Source organism: Gaeumannomyces tritici (genome assembly GCF_000145635.1).
Source record: "Gaeumannomyces tritici R3-111a-1 unplaced genomic scaffold supercont2.1, whole genome shotgun sequence".
NCBI classification, from domain to species: domain Eukaryota; kingdom Fungi; phylum Ascomycota; class Sordariomycetes; order Magnaporthales; family Magnaporthaceae; genus Gaeumannomyces; species Gaeumannomyces tritici.
The window spans coordinates 6583992-6599508 of NW_008804545.1; the positions used below are offsets into that span (position 1 = coordinate 6583992).

General features: G+C 60.4%; 8 protein-coding genes across 8 annotated transcripts; 5 read left to right on the forward strand and 3 right to left on the reverse strand.

The window, feature by feature from the left end:
• Positions 1 to 76: 76 nt before the first annotated feature.
• On the reverse strand, positions 77 to 1944 carry GGTG_02061 (hypothetical protein). The gene has a single exon (XM_009219832.1). The coding sequence runs from the start codon at positions 1561 to 1563 to the stop codon at positions 301 to 303; it is 1263 nt and encodes a 420-aa protein (XP_009218096.1). The 5' UTR covers positions 1564 to 1944; the 3' UTR covers positions 77 to 300.
• A 772-nt stretch (positions 1945 to 2716) lies between these two features.
• Positions 2717 to 3328, forward strand: GGTG_02062 (hypothetical protein; the record flags this gene model as incomplete). Its single annotated transcript, XM_009219833.1, has 2 exons — positions 2717 to 2878; positions 2951 to 3328. The coding sequence occupies 2 exons, from the start codon at positions 2717 to 2719 to the stop codon at positions 3326 to 3328; spliced, it is 540 nt and encodes a 179-aa protein (XP_009218097.1).
• A 386-nt stretch (positions 3329 to 3714) lies between these two features.
• Positions 3715 to 4851, forward strand: GGTG_02063 (hypothetical protein; the record flags this gene model as incomplete). The annotated part of the gene is made up of 3 exons (XM_009219834.1): positions 3715 to 4026; positions 4137 to 4274; positions 4365 to 4851. 3 exons carry the CDS (start codon positions 3715 to 3717, stop codon positions 4635 to 4637), a joined length of 723 nt encoding a protein of 240 aa, XP_009218098.1. The 3' UTR covers positions 4638 to 4851.
• Positions 4852 to 5165: 314 nt separating this feature from the next.
• On the forward strand, positions 5166 to 5666 carry GGTG_02064 (hypothetical protein; the record flags this gene model as incomplete). Its single annotated transcript, XM_009219835.1, has 3 exons — positions 5166 to 5195; positions 5359 to 5548; positions 5617 to 5666. The coding sequence occupies 3 exons, from the start codon at positions 5166 to 5168 to the stop codon at positions 5664 to 5666; spliced, it is 270 nt and encodes an 89-aa protein (XP_009218099.1).
• A 116-nt stretch (positions 5667 to 5782) lies between these two features.
• GGTG_02065 (hypothetical protein) lies at positions 5783 to 8837 on the forward strand. The gene is made up of 5 exons (XM_009219836.1): positions 5783 to 6274; positions 6387 to 6518; positions 6595 to 6723; positions 6792 to 6926; positions 7001 to 8837. The coding sequence occupies exons 1-5, from the start codon at positions 6067 to 6069 to the stop codon at positions 8605 to 8607; spliced, it is 2211 nt and encodes a 736-aa protein (XP_009218100.1). The 5' UTR covers positions 5783 to 6066; the 3' UTR covers positions 8608 to 8837.
• On the reverse strand, positions 8646 to 10225 carry GGTG_02066 (50S ribosomal protein L13e). The gene is made up of 5 exons (XM_009219837.1): positions 10045 to 10225; positions 9930 to 9963; positions 9775 to 9821; positions 9451 to 9609; positions 8646 to 9350 (listed from the first exon to the last, which is right to left on the reverse strand). Exons 1-5 carry the CDS (start codon positions 10045 to 10047, stop codon positions 8985 to 8987), a joined length of 609 nt encoding a protein of 202 aa, XP_009218101.1. The 5' UTR covers positions 10048 to 10225; the 3' UTR covers positions 8646 to 8984.
• A 649-nt stretch (positions 10226 to 10874) lies between these two features.
• On the forward strand, positions 10875 to 12609 carry GGTG_02067 (hypothetical protein). Its single transcript, XM_009219838.1, has 2 exons — positions 10875 to 11398; positions 11495 to 12609. Exons 1-2 carry the CDS (start codon positions 11026 to 11028, stop codon positions 12085 to 12087), a joined length of 966 nt encoding a protein of 321 aa, XP_009218102.1. The 5' UTR covers positions 10875 to 11025; the 3' UTR covers positions 12088 to 12609.
• Positions 12449 to 15440, reverse strand: GGTG_02068 (hypothetical protein). Its single transcript, XM_009219839.1, has 2 exons — positions 13893 to 15440; positions 12449 to 13803 (listed from the first exon to the last, which is right to left on the reverse strand). Exons 1-2 carry the CDS (start codon positions 14007 to 14009, stop codon positions 12784 to 12786), a joined length of 1137 nt encoding a protein of 378 aa, XP_009218103.1. The 5' UTR covers positions 14010 to 15440; the 3' UTR covers positions 12449 to 12783.
• Positions 15441 to 15517: the final 77 nt, after the last annotated feature.

Consider the following 15517-nt stretch of genomic DNA (forward strand, 5'->3'; position numbering starts at 1 on the left):
AGTGGCTTGGTAGGTAGCTACTCGCGGCGGAACAACTCGGCAAGAATGACGATCATGACAGTTTATGAAGCAGGGGCTCAAGCCTCAATCCAATACGATTTATTAGTTAGGTTTACATAGCGCTCATCTGTAGCCAGGCGGTGAAATTGCCTGCGCCGGCTAGTAACGATGCAATGGACACACCCTCACATGGTTAAAACACGGCGTGGCCTCGCTTGCTTTGTGCTGAAGTCTAGTTAAATACACTCTACACAAGATACGAGCACAGGCTAGGAAACCCCCGGGTGCCCAGACGGGCCGCTAATCCCTGACAAACAAACCGGCCATGCCCATGCCGGTGCCGATGCACATGCTCACGACGCCAACCTCGCCGCGCCTCAGGCCGTGCATCAGCGTGGCCGTCATCCTAGCGCCCGTGGCGCCCAGCGGGTGCCCGAGGGCGATGGCGCCGCCGTCGGGGTTGACGGCGCCGTCCCGCCAGGCCTTCTCGAGCCCGAGCGCGCGCACGCAGTGGATGGCCTGGCTGGCGAAGGCCTCGTTGATCTCCCACCTCTGCACGTCCGCGGCCTCGATGCCGAGCTGGCTCAGCAGCTTGGGCACGGCCACGGCCGGTCCCACGCCCATCTCGTCGGGGGCGCAGCCGGCCACGGACGCGGCCACGAAGCGGCCCATGACGGAGCCCGCGAGCCCCAGCCGCTCGGCGGCGTCGCGGCGCATCATGAGCGTGGCGGCCGCGCCGTCCGACACCTGCGACGAGTTGCCGGCCGTGCTGGCGCCGTCGGGCTTGAAGGCCGGCTTCAGCGTCGCCAGCTTTTCGGCCGTGACGCCGCGCCGCACGCCGTCGTCGCGCGTCACCGTCACCTCCTGGACCTCGCCGACGGCGTTCCCTTGCTTGTCGACCTCTTGAAAGCGGGTCTTGACGGGCACGATCTCGGCGTCAAAGTGGCCGGCGTCCTGGGCGCGGGCGGCGCGCGCGTGCGACTCGGCCGCGAAGGCGTCCTGGTCGGCGCGCGAGACGCCGTAGCGGGCCGCGACGAGCTCGCTGGTCAGGCCCATGGGCATGACGCAGTCGCGCGCGTCCTTGACCGTCGTGTCCTCCCCGCGCAGCGCCGGCCACATGTCGGCAGGTATGGCGCGGGAGCCGTAGTTGCGCGTCATGCTCTCCATGCCCGCCGCGATGCCGACCGCGATAAAATCGGACCGGATCGCGGCCGCCGTGGCGGCCACGGCCTGCAGCGACGAGGCGCAGGCGCGGTTGACGGTGTGCAGGCTCGTGCGGCGCGGGTCGTAGCCGACGTGGTTGAGCGCCGCGCGCGCGGCCTTGGACCCGCCCAGCTCCGAGAGCACGACGCCGACGGCGACGTCCTCGACGGCGGCCGCGGGCAGCGCCGGGTTGCGGTCCAGCGTGGCGCGCAGCACCGCCGCCAGCATCTCCTCCGGGTACGCGTCTTTTAGCTGGCCGCGCCCGGACCGGCACACGGGCGTGCGCAGCGACGAGACGATGACGACGTCGGTGGGCGCCTTGGTCAGCACGGCGCGGATGCCCCTTGGGAGGATCGACATTTTTTTTTTTTTGTTCGTGGGTGTGTGTGTGTGTGTGTGTATGTGTGTGTGCTTTTCTTTCTTGCTTCCTCGGCTTTATACCGGCGATGTTGGCGGCTGGCCCAGGCCTCTTTTGCGTGCCCTCTAAGCTCCTAAACACAACTCTAGATCTGCCAGGCGAGGGTCGTCGGTGCTTGATATTCGTACGACAGAACTACAGCACAACAAACATGTTTAGAAACCAAACAGCCCGACTGGTGATTGCCGCGTTTCGCCTCGGGTATTCCGCGTCGCCCCCTTGGCTTGGCCGTGTTTGGCCGAGTTTGTGGGGGAGCGCGGTGGGTCCCTGTCGCCGAAGCGGCACAGCCTCGAGTCGCACGGCATCCCAAGGCGGGATGACCGGATCCTGGAACCGGGGAAGGAATCCGGCCGTGGAAGAGGATGGGGGAGAAAGATGACCCGCCCAGCCACAGCACGGCCTCGTGTATGCAGCCGCAAGCCACAGAGCACCACTGCCAACCTTAATCTTGAATGTTTATGGAGCAACAAGGACCAGAGCTCCTTTAAGCCTTGAGAAACTTTGGTAAATTCCTGGCCGCCGACAAGGGCAACCGGCCAGTCCCACGGCCGGGACAGCGACCAAGGCCTGGAAAGGCCAACCCGAAATACATCCTCCAATCCCGTCCAATCGCAACGGACGCTATCTCGGTCCGCCCTGAAACCATCAAAGAAAAGTCACTCCAGGCCTTTGTCGTGAGGTGACATCGCCTTTCTCGCCCTCTGCCTCCTGCCTGCATCGCCTGCGATTCATGTGAGGTTGCAGTCTTACTCGCATCGCGACGTAAATCGCGCCGGCTGCGTTTGGGCCTAACAGGCAGGCAGGCATGGGGGAAACAATTTGGCCATCCATGCGCGCCGCGTGGTCGGAGAATAGGGAACAAGACGCTGGCCACCAACACCTGTCAACATGCGGTTCCCGTGCTTCGTTGGGCCTTGGCACCCATTTTCCCATTTTGCTCTTCGTGCCCGACACCTGTCCAACGTCCAGGTGTCAACGTCTAATACACGGGACGCCTTCCACATCCGGGAGAGTCGGCGCTGCGCCTATAAGAGGACGACAGGGCCATCCCGAATATCTTATTCAATCGTATGAACATCCTAGCGAACATCCGAGATGGCTCTCGTCCGACTCTGCAACTTGTGCGGCCTGAGTCTGGAAAGATCCCCTCCTCCAGCGTCCTCCCAGAGTCCTCCCAGCGCCCGTTCCATTCATCATGCAGGGACCGCGCAGGTTCCTCACCAATGGGGAAAGGAAGGGGGCCAAACTCCTGTCGGCGTGTGCGCGCCGGCAACGGCTTGCCCCAACTAATCCTTTCCTGCCTTATTTTTTTTTAATTTTCTTTTAGAGTTTTCCGCTGTCTCCTCCGTTTTGTGGTCCCAACCCTCCTCAAGTCATCACCCCGGCCGTCAACCCAGGGATGCCCCCCGCAGAGACGTGCACCCTCCACCCCTCCACACGCTAAGCTTTTCCCAAGCTCCCCAAGCTTTTCGCTCCCGCCCCGTCGAGGTCGACCCATTCGAGCCATCGGGCTCGTCCTCCCACCCTCCTAATCCTCCTTCCCCTCCCCCTTGCAGGAGAACGCGTCGGTTTCGGGACATGCGCCAGCACGGATGGGATGATCCTCACGAGAACTCTAAAAACCCATCCCTCTGCTGGACTGCCGGCTCCATCGCGAACCGGCCGTCAGAGTATGCGCTCCTGAGGCGAGATTTCCAAGGGACCTGAGACTCCCCCTCCAGAGGATATTCGCTGGGCAGGCATCTCCCTGCTGTCGCCTGTTGTGCCCAGACGTCTGTCGGTGTCTATCAGGTCGTGGGGAGTTGCTGATGTACATAACTGTATACACTATATAACGTCCTGTCGGTCTGCCTCGGGTGGCATGCCGACTTGTCACTTCTTCTCTTGCAACGCCGGATCGTTCTACGCCACAGTCTACTTCGTCTGTAAATCTGCCTCTTGCTGGCCTTCACTTCTTCTCGAGCGTCAGTGTCGTTCCTTTTTCAGCACCATATTAAAACCAGCAGGAAATTTTGCTTTTATCCAACTACCTACCCACCCACACCTTGTGAACCAATAGACAGCCCACTCGCTACATCCCCCAGCCCGCCATCATGAAGTCCTTCGCTCCCCTACTCGCCCTGGCGGCCGTCGTGTGCGCCCAGCAACAGCAGCTGAAGCCCAACGCTGCCGAGTGCGCGCAGGCCAACATCCTGGCACAGATGATCCAGGCCAACATCCTCGACCAGCAGGAGGAGCAAAAGGCCCTCGGGGCCGTCGAGCAGGCCCTGGCCGAGAAGGACCAGGTCGCCTTCGGGCAGGCCCGCGACCAGCTGCTCACAGTCGTCAACAACGGCATCACCATCAGGCAGGCCGCCCAGCAGATCTCGCCAAAGAACAACGCCGCCGCCCAGGGGCTCGACACGGTATGTTTCTCCTTGGCATCTGTTTGCTGTCGCTCGATGTCTCTCTCTCACGTGCCCCGTTATCGTGACAAAAAAGACTGATCTGAGAACCCTGTTGTCCATGTGTGCAGGTCAAGAATGCTCAACTCACCGAGCTCGGCCTCGCCCTCAATCTGACCGGAAACCCCAACACCGACAACGCCATCGTCGAGCAGCTGAAGAAGGACTTTGCCGACGGCATCGAGCAGAACAAGCTGAACGCGGCTGCGGTACGTACAAACGAAACCGGCCCCCCTCAAGGGGAAATCCAGGACCGCGTCTCCAATGGCCACACGTGCTGACAAAGATGATCACCACAGGCGGTCCAAGGATGCGGAGCGGCGGGTGCCAACGGCGGTGGCAACAACGACAACGGCACCGTGGCCGACGGCGCCGGCAAGGACAAGGCCAAAGGCAAGAACAACGGGAACAAGGACCAGAACAACCAGAACAACCAGAATGGCGCAAGCAACGGAGCGAAGAAGGCCGCGGCCAAGCAGGCCCAGCAGGCCCAGCAGGCCGAGGGCGGCTCGCCGGTCAACAAGGCCGACAAGAGGGCCGTACGACACGCACGCGCCTTTGGGCTGTGGTGAAGCGGGTGTGGACTCTTGTTTCCTGTTGTTTGGGCGCTTCCGGTTCTGGACCGAAGAGGCCGGTTCTCGAGGAAGGAACTGTAAGCAAAAGACAGTCAAATAAAACGTGCATAATTTGGAATCCGGGCATTTGATGTATGCCACCTACTCTTATCATTTCAAACCACTTTGATCGCAACAGCAAGGCAGGACAACAGTTCAGCCTAGGATGTCGAGGAACTATTGCCGTTGCAGGTCTATGGAGATAGGAGGCGAAAAAAAATCGCTATTTTCGAGGTAGCGCCAAGTTCGAGGTAGCGCCAAGTGCACCCCATGTTCAGCCCTTACCAAATAAGGCCTAGCCTACATTTCTTTTTCAACATCAATCGCAGCACCAATTCGAATCCGCCCGGCACGCGTTTCAATCGATTAGCTAGTACATATCCCTGGCCCCTGCCCTCGCTTCACGAGTAACCTCCCCATTGTAGATTATTTAACCCTCGCACACCTCCGTAAATGTCGCGTCGAAATTCGTGAGCGGTGGCGACCATGTGGGCAAGTGACGACTTCGTCAATCAGGTGGGCAGCCAGGGTCGACGTGACAGGAGACTACGCTCCAGTCAGACAAACAGTAGTGATCCGAGGCCGTCTCGGCGGCATCCATGGCACCGACAAACACCACAGGACAACAGCGAGCCACATGTTAACTAGATGCCTAAGGGTGGCTAGATTAAAGGAATAGTGCGTCAAGACTTTCTTCTTCGTGACACTGCTCAAGGCGGTGCGCACAATGAAAAAAGAGGGGTTGGGTATCAAAAATTACGCCAGGGTTGGCCCCGAAGGACAAACCAAAGCGGTCAGCGCCACGGTGTGCAATGCAGGCTTCCCACTCTCCGGCCGCGCCTTCATGATCGCGCGACTCGGCCAACAAGGTAAGTATGAAGAAGAAAAGAAGAAGAAAAGGTCAAAAGAGACGGGGAGGGACGCGAGCCTTTTATAGAGGGCGTCTGGGCGGGGAGTGGGGCCCAGCGCATGGCCCGTGCGAGGTGAGGACAATTTCCGCGTCCGCTTCAGGACACACCGCCTCGAGGAATTCTGCCGACTCCCCCACCAGGGCAGCGTGGGGCGGCCAAGACAGACAGACGGCCAATTTGGATGTTGCCATGTCGGATGGACGTAACGACATAAAAGTCAACCACCTAGCATCACTGACAAAACAAACTGGCGAAGGATGAATTAGCGCCAACTTATGCTGTTGTAGTGCTTCCATGGACGACCGCTCATCATAGGCCTGTTTTTTTTTCGCTTTAAGATTGCAAAGATAACCTGCTGTTGCAGCCGCATGTGACCAATTCCAAGCTCGACATTTCCAGTATTGAACAAGTCCCTTGGCTAGGACTGGCCATTTTGCTCTCGCTGTGCTGCCCCTCCACAACAACAAATATCCGCCATGTTGTCAGAGGAGATCAACGGTCTGCTGGCTCGCATGAACAGCACCAATCTTGATGGCGACGATAAACCGGATGTTGCACAGGATGTCAAAACCGAGCGGACTCGCAGTCTGGAAAAGGTGCTCGAGTCCTTGAAGCAGCTATGGGATTCCAGATCTACAGAGCTTGATGATCTGCTTCAGAAGTTGGGGACGGGTAGCCGTGACGGTAAGTTCTCAGCTAAACGATCTCTGCAAGCCAAAGCCCCTTTTCGACATCCCCGAGGCCATGTCCGATCTGGAGCCCATCTGACCTCGACCACCCTGTCTGCTCCGTGAAGCTTCCTGGCGGATCCCCATCGGAGACTCGGGGATCCTGGACTATGCCCTTGAGCTGCTCCCCCACGTCGACTTCCGCATCTCTTCCAAGATCCAAGCCCTGCGCCTGATCGGGAACTCGTGCGCCGACACTGGTATGTCCGCCCTGGGCTTCATCAAAGAGCTTCACAGACCACTATGGGTGTGTGTTTTGCTGACAACATGGGATAGAGGAGAACAGAGCACGTGTGGTGCAAGGGACCCATATCCCCATCATCGCGGGTCTCCTGGGTGTAGAGTATGGTGACAGTCTGTTGCCATACGTGATAACCTCGCTCCATAATATTTGTGTCGACTATGGTCAGCAGTGCTCTTCCCTACAAAGGTGGCTGAAGGCAAGCGCTGACCGCCGATATCATGACTTTTAGAGCCTGCCCAGACGCAAGCAGCCGAAGCTGGGCTCGCACAGTCCCTGGCAGACTTTCTAGACACTCCGAGGCTCGTAAAAGCGCCTCATCTTGCCGGCATAACCAGCAAGACCATTCATCTTGTTGCGTCGACAGGTAATTCTCCTATTGCTTGGAGAGCCCTTCGAACCTATGAATTTCACTAACAAGTGGATGGGCCATGTTCGTAGACAGGGAGAAGGACCACGCCAACGTGTCAATCCCCATCACTCTGCTAAGGCTGGCCTCCAACCCATCCTGGCCAACGCCCTCGGATCCTCTGGAAGCAGACGATTTCTGCAACCTCGTATCGGCCGCCTCAGCCTATCTCACCAATGACAGGCTCCTCGCGGCAGCAGCCGCCGCTCCCGAACATGCGGCCATTGTCCTCAACACCCTCCAGGCCGCCTGCACGCGCTTCTCGTGCGCCGAGCTCGAGGACATGGACGACGCCGACCAGCTCGGGCGGCTGCGCAAGTCGCTCGTCGGCACGGTGGCGGACCTGACGGCGCGTGACGAGTTTGTCTCGCAGCACTCGGGGACGGCGGCGGCGGCGGCGGCGGCAGCCACCCGCGAGCTCCTCGACACCTGGCTGCGGCGCCACCCGCGCTCGCACCTGCAGGAGGCCGCCTGCCTGGCGCTGGGCAACCTGGCTTGCTCTGACGACGCGGCCGGGCTGCTCGTCTGGGAGGGCCGCGCCCACGAGCCCCTGGCCGCCCTGCTCGCCGGCCCCTACCCCTACGAGCCCGCGCCCGACAACACGGTGCCCAGCGCGCTGCTGCACGCCGCCGTCGGCCTGCTCAAGAACCTGGCCATCGCCCCGGCCAACAAGCCCGTCCTGGGCGCCGCGCTGCTCCAGAACCACCCCGGGGGCGACGACGACGACGACGCCGCCGCTGCTGTCGCCGCCCTGCCCCGCCTCTGGGGCCTGGTCGACACGCAGCCGCAGACCCAGCTGGCCACCGTCTCGCTCTGCCGCCTCCTCCTGGCCGGCACGCCGGCCAACGGCGCCCTGCTGTGCGCCCCTCTGCAGCAGCAGCAGCAGCAGCAGCGAGCCGACGCCGACGCCGACGCCGACGCCGACGGCAAAACCAGCAGCACAGAGGTCAGAACAAACGTCCACGCCCTGCTCGACCTCTTCCGCCGCGCGGACCCGGAGCCCACAAAGACCGAGTGCGCCCGCGCCGCCATGGCCCTCTGCCGCCTGCTGCACCAGGCCGACGCCGACGAGATGCTCGCCTCCGCAGCATGGGAGGAGGCACCGCCGCGGCCGTCGTCCCGCCGCGCCGCCTTCTACGCCGTCCATGCCGCCGCCCTCGGCGAGCTGCTCTCCTTCCTGCTCACGCAGGCGCGCTTCCCCGCCCTGCGCAGCGAGACCTGGTTCGTCCTTGCCCTCATGAGCCGGTCGCCCGACGGCGCCGGCGTCGTGGCCGGCGTCCTGACGCGGTCTGACGCCGCCCTCGCCGCCGTGGTCGCCGCCGCCGGGGCTGGGGTCGGGGTGGAGGCCGTCGAGGCCGTTGAGGAGACGAACGGGCGTGGCGAGGGAGCGGCGGCGACGGAGCTGGGAATCGACCGTCTTGAGCTGGAGCCGAGGCAGGCGGACCCGAAGCAGGCGGCCAACATGGCCAAGGTCGACAGGGAGAATGTCCTAGTTCTCCTGACCGAGTTGCTTCGGAACAAGATCGACGGCTTGAGCGAGGACCACCGGCGCAAGCTCGAGGATGCTCTGCGGACGGGCGGAGGAATAGTCATAGGTGAGAGGGCAAAGGCAAGTGGCGCTGGAGGATCCTCGGACTAATGTTGGCCGATGCCATTCAGACCGTATTGTCAACAGAGCCCGAGCATAATTCATCCATTTTGTTGTCCATTCGTATTCATTATCGGAATACATCTAGCAAGCCCGCGATGCAGTTGTAGTTTCTGAACCATGCCCTGAGAGAGATACCGCAAAACGGCCGTAGGAAACCAACCGCACCGCCCCTTTCTTCCAGGAGCAGACGCAGCAGTGAAAGCAGAAACCAACCGAACGACCAAGAGTTTTGTTTGTGTGACCCGTGCCACTTTCTTTCTGATCCCTCCCTACCCCCGCGCCGACGTGAAAAAAAGACAAGAAACAGAGTCCAAGTAGTCGGACCAAAGAACAAAGGTGAATTTTGTGCCCTAGCGTCCCTCGCTCTATTTCTTGGCAGTCTCGGCCTCCGCCTTGTCCCTGACGCGCTTCTCCCGAGCGCCCTCGTTGCGGAAGTTGGCCCTGGCGTCCCGCAGCTGGCGGTAGGCGCTGGTCTCGGACTTCGGGATGTCCGACTTGCTGATCTCGACGAAGCCCTCGGCGGGGGGCAGGGGAATGACGGCAGACACCTTTGCGGCGGTCTTGTCGGCAACGGCGGGCTTCTTGCCCTTCTTGGGGAAGACAACCAGGCGCTCCTGGTAGGCCTTGAGGCGCTCGACGTTGCGGGCCAGCGACTCCTCAGAGAAGTTGGTGCGGCGGGGGTCGACCGCGATACCGATGGTCCGGGCCTGGCGCTTGTGCAGACCAGCAGCCTGAAGACGCAGCAAAATGTCAGACACCGTTTGATTCCTGGCCTTGGTGGCAAAAAAGGACACCGTCTGATTGTCATGCCGGTCCGCGGGGAAGCCATACCTTGAGCTCGGTCAGGGTGAAGCCACGGCCCAGGCGGGCGCGGCGGTTGTACTTAATCGTCGGGCATTGGACAACGGGCCTCAGCTGGTCGACGGGGCGGGGAGCGACCTTGGTGGCCTTGGCGCGGCGTGCGATGCGGCGCGAAACCTTCTTTCCGGGCTATTTGAAGGGAAAGAGAGTCGCATGTCAGCCTTGGCTCGAGCAGTGCGTAGGCGCTGTCACGGGAGCGTGGAGAGTCTATTCCGGCCTTGTCCTCGGCCAATTCCTCCATCCCAGGTCGGGGCAAGGGGGTGGCCTTCGTAGGAATATCATCAGGCGGCGTACCTGGTCGAAGTGGCACCGCACACGGCGCTGCCAATCCTTCCGGAAGTCTGTATGAGGCCGTCAGTCTCAGGCCATTCCGTGTTCCTAAAGTGCTGCCGTCGTCGCCGGAGCCGATCACCTCGAGGGCCGAGCGGATATTGGAGGGGAGTACTAACGGTTGTGGGGGAGCTGGTTGTTGTGCTTGATCGCCTAGATTCGGGAAAACCCATCGAAACGGTCAGTATCCTCTTCCAGCGAGGACTCGGGCGTCTCTTGATGCAGTCGACGTACCATTGTGAAGGAGTTGCGACCGTAAGCTGTGGATGGGTTAGTATGGGCTGGTTCGTCGTCGTCAAGCTGCGGTCGTGGAAATTGAAGGCCTGAAAAGATGCTTGCTGTGGGCTTGAAAACCCTACAGGAAGTGGGGACACGCTGATTGGTTGGGAGGACTGACGGAAGGGAGAATTTGACGTGTCGCCTCAGGCATCCAGCGAATTCGGATTTGTGGGAGAGCAAATGAAACAGGAGCAAGGTTGCCGTCACGTGAGCGGAGCCAGGGTGGATGGGCTGCTGGAGGTCCCCACCAAACAAATGGAGGGGCAGTTTGGATGGGGCAAGTGGCGCTTCCGCTTCTCCCTCCTCCAATAAAGCAGGAATTGGAGATCGCGGACGGGCACGTACGTCAAGAACAGCATCGGAGCGGCGTTTTTTTTCTATTATAAGATTGCCCTTTTTGTCAATGAGAAGGACATCCGTCCAACCTCTTTTTCCACTTCAATCTCTGCAACAGCATTACGATAAAGACACATTGAGCTTTGTGAACCGGCGACAAGTTGACGTTGTTAGACGCGAACTGACCCGAGATATTACATACAACGATAAAGGCATTCTCGGGAATTGGCGCCTATCATATCACGCAGAGCAGCGAGCTTCTCCGAACTTTGAGCCCCCGCGTGGAAACTCCCACCTTCAATTGAAAATAGCCCGTGCACCCACCCGTCAAGCTGGAGCTGGACGCTGAAGCTCCGCAAAAAAAATCTCCTGATGCCACCAGTCAAGCAGAGAGCTTTTTTTTTCGTTTGCTCCACTGCGGCGACGACATTCCCAGCAAACCAGATAGGCTCCTCGACTCAACTAGATTGCGTTATTACCATCCAAGTGTCTACCCAATTGTTCCCAGTCCTGATCGAGTGATACCTGACCGACCCTTTCATCGCCTGCCTTTTCCTTCTCCCGAGGCCCCATCAAGGCGCCCGCCCACCCACCAGCACAATGGCCTCCTCCGGCATCCGGACGCCCAGGAGCGTCTCGGACGCAACCCGCTTCACACCGACGACGCCGCACGCCGCCTCCAAGGGCGGCCCGTCCTCGTCCTCGTCCTCCAAGAAGCCCTCGGCAGCCACACACCCAAGGTCGCGCCCCTCACCAGCAGAGTCGTTCGTCCCGGGAGAGCGCGGGAGGAGACCTCCCCCACTCGCGGCGGCCCCCGCAGAGGCGCCCGAGCAGCGCGTGGCCAGGCTGCGCGCAGCCCACCTGGCGGCCAAGAACGCGCAGGTCTCGAGCATGGACCGGCTCGTCAACCGGGCCCGCGGCTTCTTTGACCACGCGCACCGCTTCACCACCATGGGTCTGATAGGGCTATCAGGTAAGGGGTCCGCGTCCCGAAAGGGAAACGTATAAGGTGGGGAGGTCGGAGATGGAAGAAGAAAGGTCCTGACGCTGCGTATCTGCGATAAAACAGCCGTCGCGACCCTCGTGACGGCCTACGCCGCCGTCGACATGATGACGTACAACCGCAAGCGCAAGCACGAGTTCCTCGAGGCCCAGGCCCGCATGCGCGCCGACTCGCTCGAGGCCGCCCGCCTGGCATACATGCGCGGCGACGCGACCGACGAACAGGTCGCCCTCGTCGAGGAGGCCAACTCGCGCGGCGCCGACGTCTCCATCTTCTCCAAGCTTCCCCCGGTCATCAGCCCACCCGCCGCCGTCAAACCCCCAACCGCCACCGCCGCCGATGGGGAGGCGTCATCGGCAACGGCGGTGGCAGCGGCAGCGGGGAAGGAGGAGGGGCAAAAGAAGAGCAGTAGCAGTTGGGGCTCCTCAGTCTGGGGCTTCCTGGGCGGGAACCTGAAGGATGAGGACGTTGCCGCCGCCGCCGCCGCCGCCGCCCCGCGCGCCATCGCGGCCTCGATCGAGGACAAGGCGCGCGCCGCGTTCGACAAGGAGAGGGAAAACCAGCGGAACGGCGGCCCGTTGGACCAGGTCGGGAGCAGCGCGGCCAAGGGAGACGGCGGCGGCGGCGACGCCGAGAAGCCGAAGAGGGGATGGTGGTGAATAGGGTGCGGTGAGGGTTTCAACCCAACGAAAAGAAAAACAAAGAAATGGTCTAGCACCCTCGGAATTTTCTTGGCGCTCTCGCGGGCTGTCATTTACGTCTGCGCACGAGTTGAGAGCTCCGCCGCAACAAGTCTGGGGTGGAAGCCTGGCCTTGGGAAGGACGTGTACCATATCTGTAGAAATGGGGGTGGATATATGCATTCTTCGGCGTCGGCTGGCTGGCTTTTGTTTTGCAATAGGCACACAGATCACAGATGGACCACGCTGCTGCCAATCTTCCGGTTGGAACCACCGGCGGAAATAAGGACGTGCGCTTCCAATAAAGCTAAACCTACCTTGTAGGTTTAGTCCTTACATTCTTTCCTACCCTCCTCGCCATCCATATGTCCGGCGGCAGTCAAAGTGATTGGACTCGTGGAAAATCCGTTTATTTCGCTGTTCCCCGTATCTGGAGGGTACAATGGCGATGGGGGGTAATAGGTAGGTGCTGGCTACTAACAGCGAGGAATAACAACCGTGCCCCTAACTCCCAAATCTCGGCCCAAGACAAAAGAAAGGTACGTGGATGTACGAGAATGTACGTGGGAAGTATAGCCATAGCGTAGGCTTGGTGATACCAGTAAATGCCGCTGGTATAATGCAACATCCCGCCCGAGGTATACAGACAGTGGAAACAAAGGATACAAAGAGACTCTACGAGACAATGATATGGTTAAAGTGGCCGGGGACCTTGAGCCGGCACTTTTCGCAGTCTGCACGGTACCCTATGCTGAACGACTTCTTCATGCCCAGGTTCTGGGTCCAGTTGTTGACTGTGTGCCGCGAGCGCGTGTGTCCCTTCTTGGGCGAGGGCGAGGTGCTTTCGGCGGCGGGGCTACCCTGGCGCTGCTGTTGCGGCGAGTGCTGTGCGTACTGATGCAGATTAGGATGCTCCTGCGGGGGCGATGATGGCAGCGCGGCGTCCATCGCGGGGGGGCTGCTGCCCCGCAGGTACATGGGAAGCTCCATGGCTGAGACAGCACGCTGCGGCGGGAATGGGTGCATGCCGGACGAAGGCGCGCAATCGAGCACCATGTCGGGGCTGCCGATCTCCTCGCCGCCGCTCTCACTAATAGGCGACGGCAGGGGTCGGTTCTGCACCATATTCCAGTCGGCCATCATGGCAGACGGGTGCTCCAGAGAGCGCGGTACGGTACGGTCGTGGATTGGCGACGTTACCATGCCCATGCCCGTGCCGCCGGGGGAGGATGTGAAGCCGCCGTCGGCATAGTTCACATACTTAGGGTGGTGGTCAGCTGTGTTGCCGCTCTGCATCACGTTGCCGGCAGCCCCGCCCCAGTTGTTGCCTCGGACTTGGGCGGCGAAGCTGGGCAGGATTGGCGTCGGCATGCGGCCCGTAATGCTGGCGCCGATCGAGTCAGGGTGGAAGGAGCCCGGCTCCAAGTTGCCGGCCGCGATTGAAGAGCCCGAGTCATCTTCGACCGAGTCCATCATCATATCCATGTCGGCGTCTTGGTTGTGTGGCCTGGGCTGGTGTTGCTCGTGGTGCTGCGGAACGAAGCGGCCATACTGGGCGGCCGCCTCGTCAGGATCCGAGTCGGACGGCGTGATGGCATTCGGCATGCGCTGGGAGAAGGATTCGGGCACGGTCGATGGCGGCGCCCAAGTGCTGAGAGAAGGTCCTCCCCTAAGAGGAAGAGTGTGTAGCCGTTTCTGCTTGGCGTCCTGGTCAGCAAGCGGTGCATTGATTCCGCGGCGCACACTTCGCGGCAGCTAAGGGGATTGGTTGGCGACTGGCTTACACTGCGATGCTCCGTGAAGCCTAGCATGCCGCCGTTCCCAAGATCGCACACGGCCTCGTCCTCGCGACCCCGCTTCAGCGAGCTGGCAACATGCGCTGGCTCATGGTGGGCAAACATCTTGGACGATGGCGCGGGTTGGCTGCGGATTCGGGTATGATACTAGACTGCGACGGCGCAGCCCAAGTCAGGATGCAGGGTGGATGATAGAATAAGGAGATGAACAAAATGAAGCAAGTCCTGGATGGGGATCCGGCAAAGGGGGTTGGTTTTGGGGTCGCGTGGCGTAGCAGTCAGCCCTGGCCGACAGGCAACCGTGCAGCTGAAGGCAGGTGCGCTAAAGACGGGTGACGATCGAAAGGTGGGAAGGTGCCCAGCAAGGAACCAAGCGCAGAACAAAGGGACCGCAAATACGACAGGCAGGAAAGACCCGACTAGAGAAACGGACAAGGCAAAGAGTACAAAAAAGCGCAGGGGAAAGGCAAACAAGAATTATGTGCGCGCAGATCCGGATCTATCACAAAAGGAGATGCCCAACGGAGTGCCCCGGCGTCGGCGATGCGGCTAGACCACAAGCTAGACAAGCGACAGAACACTAGGATTAGATAGAGCTGAGGGGAAAGAAAGAAAAAAAAAGGAATACGCAAGAAAAAATCCGACAGAGTTCGATAGCGAAGGGCGAAAGAGTCGAAGCGACAGAATTAGTGCCGAAAAAGAAAGCAGAAGAACAGTAGAGGGAAAAAATAATGGAAATTCGAAGGCCGCAAGAGGCAGATACACAGCGCAGCGAGCAGCCCAGATATATTAGAACAATTATGCAAAGAGACACGTCGTCGACAGGCGCGGCTTTGGGGTTCGTCCGTTCAAACACACTAGAGAAGGGGAGAAAAAGAAGAGAAAATGAGATCGATTATGTGCGTCCGAGTTTCCCTGGCGCCGAGGGGTGGGGGATTCGGCGTTGTTTTGTGGAATCGCAATGTTTCCAGCTGGGGCTTCGTCGTGGGGATGAACACGCGAGGCGAGACCCAGTCAGTCGAACCCTGGCGGGCACTCGTGCGGGCCGTGGCAGGCGGGCAGGACAGTGCGCCCAGGGCGATCGGCTACACTCGCCCAACTCTTTTTGACGGATCGCAGCCTCGCACACAAGACAACAGTGATGAGGTGCGCCAGGGGGGTCCCGGGCGATGATGCACCCCCAGAAAACCCCAGGGAAAAACAAAGACAGTGCAGTGCAGATGCCCCGTCCGACCCAGAAGGCTGCACCCAGCAGGTTGGGCGGGCGGTTTCACAATTGCTTCAAGACGACCAGGAAGCGGCCGACTGGACGCCAGGGGGGCGGGGGGCCAAGACCGCTGTTGGGCCCGAAAGGGGGCTGCGAGTTTGTGCTTGTGCTGATGTTGGCGGGCGTTGTAGGGGGCGTTTTGGGCGGTTGACCAGGTCACGGCCGACTCGGGTCAACTGCTGTGGGTACTGAAATCTGGGGACCAGGGACGGCCGATGAAGCTCAACTCAAATGTTCGCAACTCGACCGATGGGTTGGTTTTTTTTTGTTCGGCGCCGATGAAAGAACAGGACACGAGGGTGGCTTTGACCTTGGCTGCAGCTGACCCGCTGATATAACCGGGCTG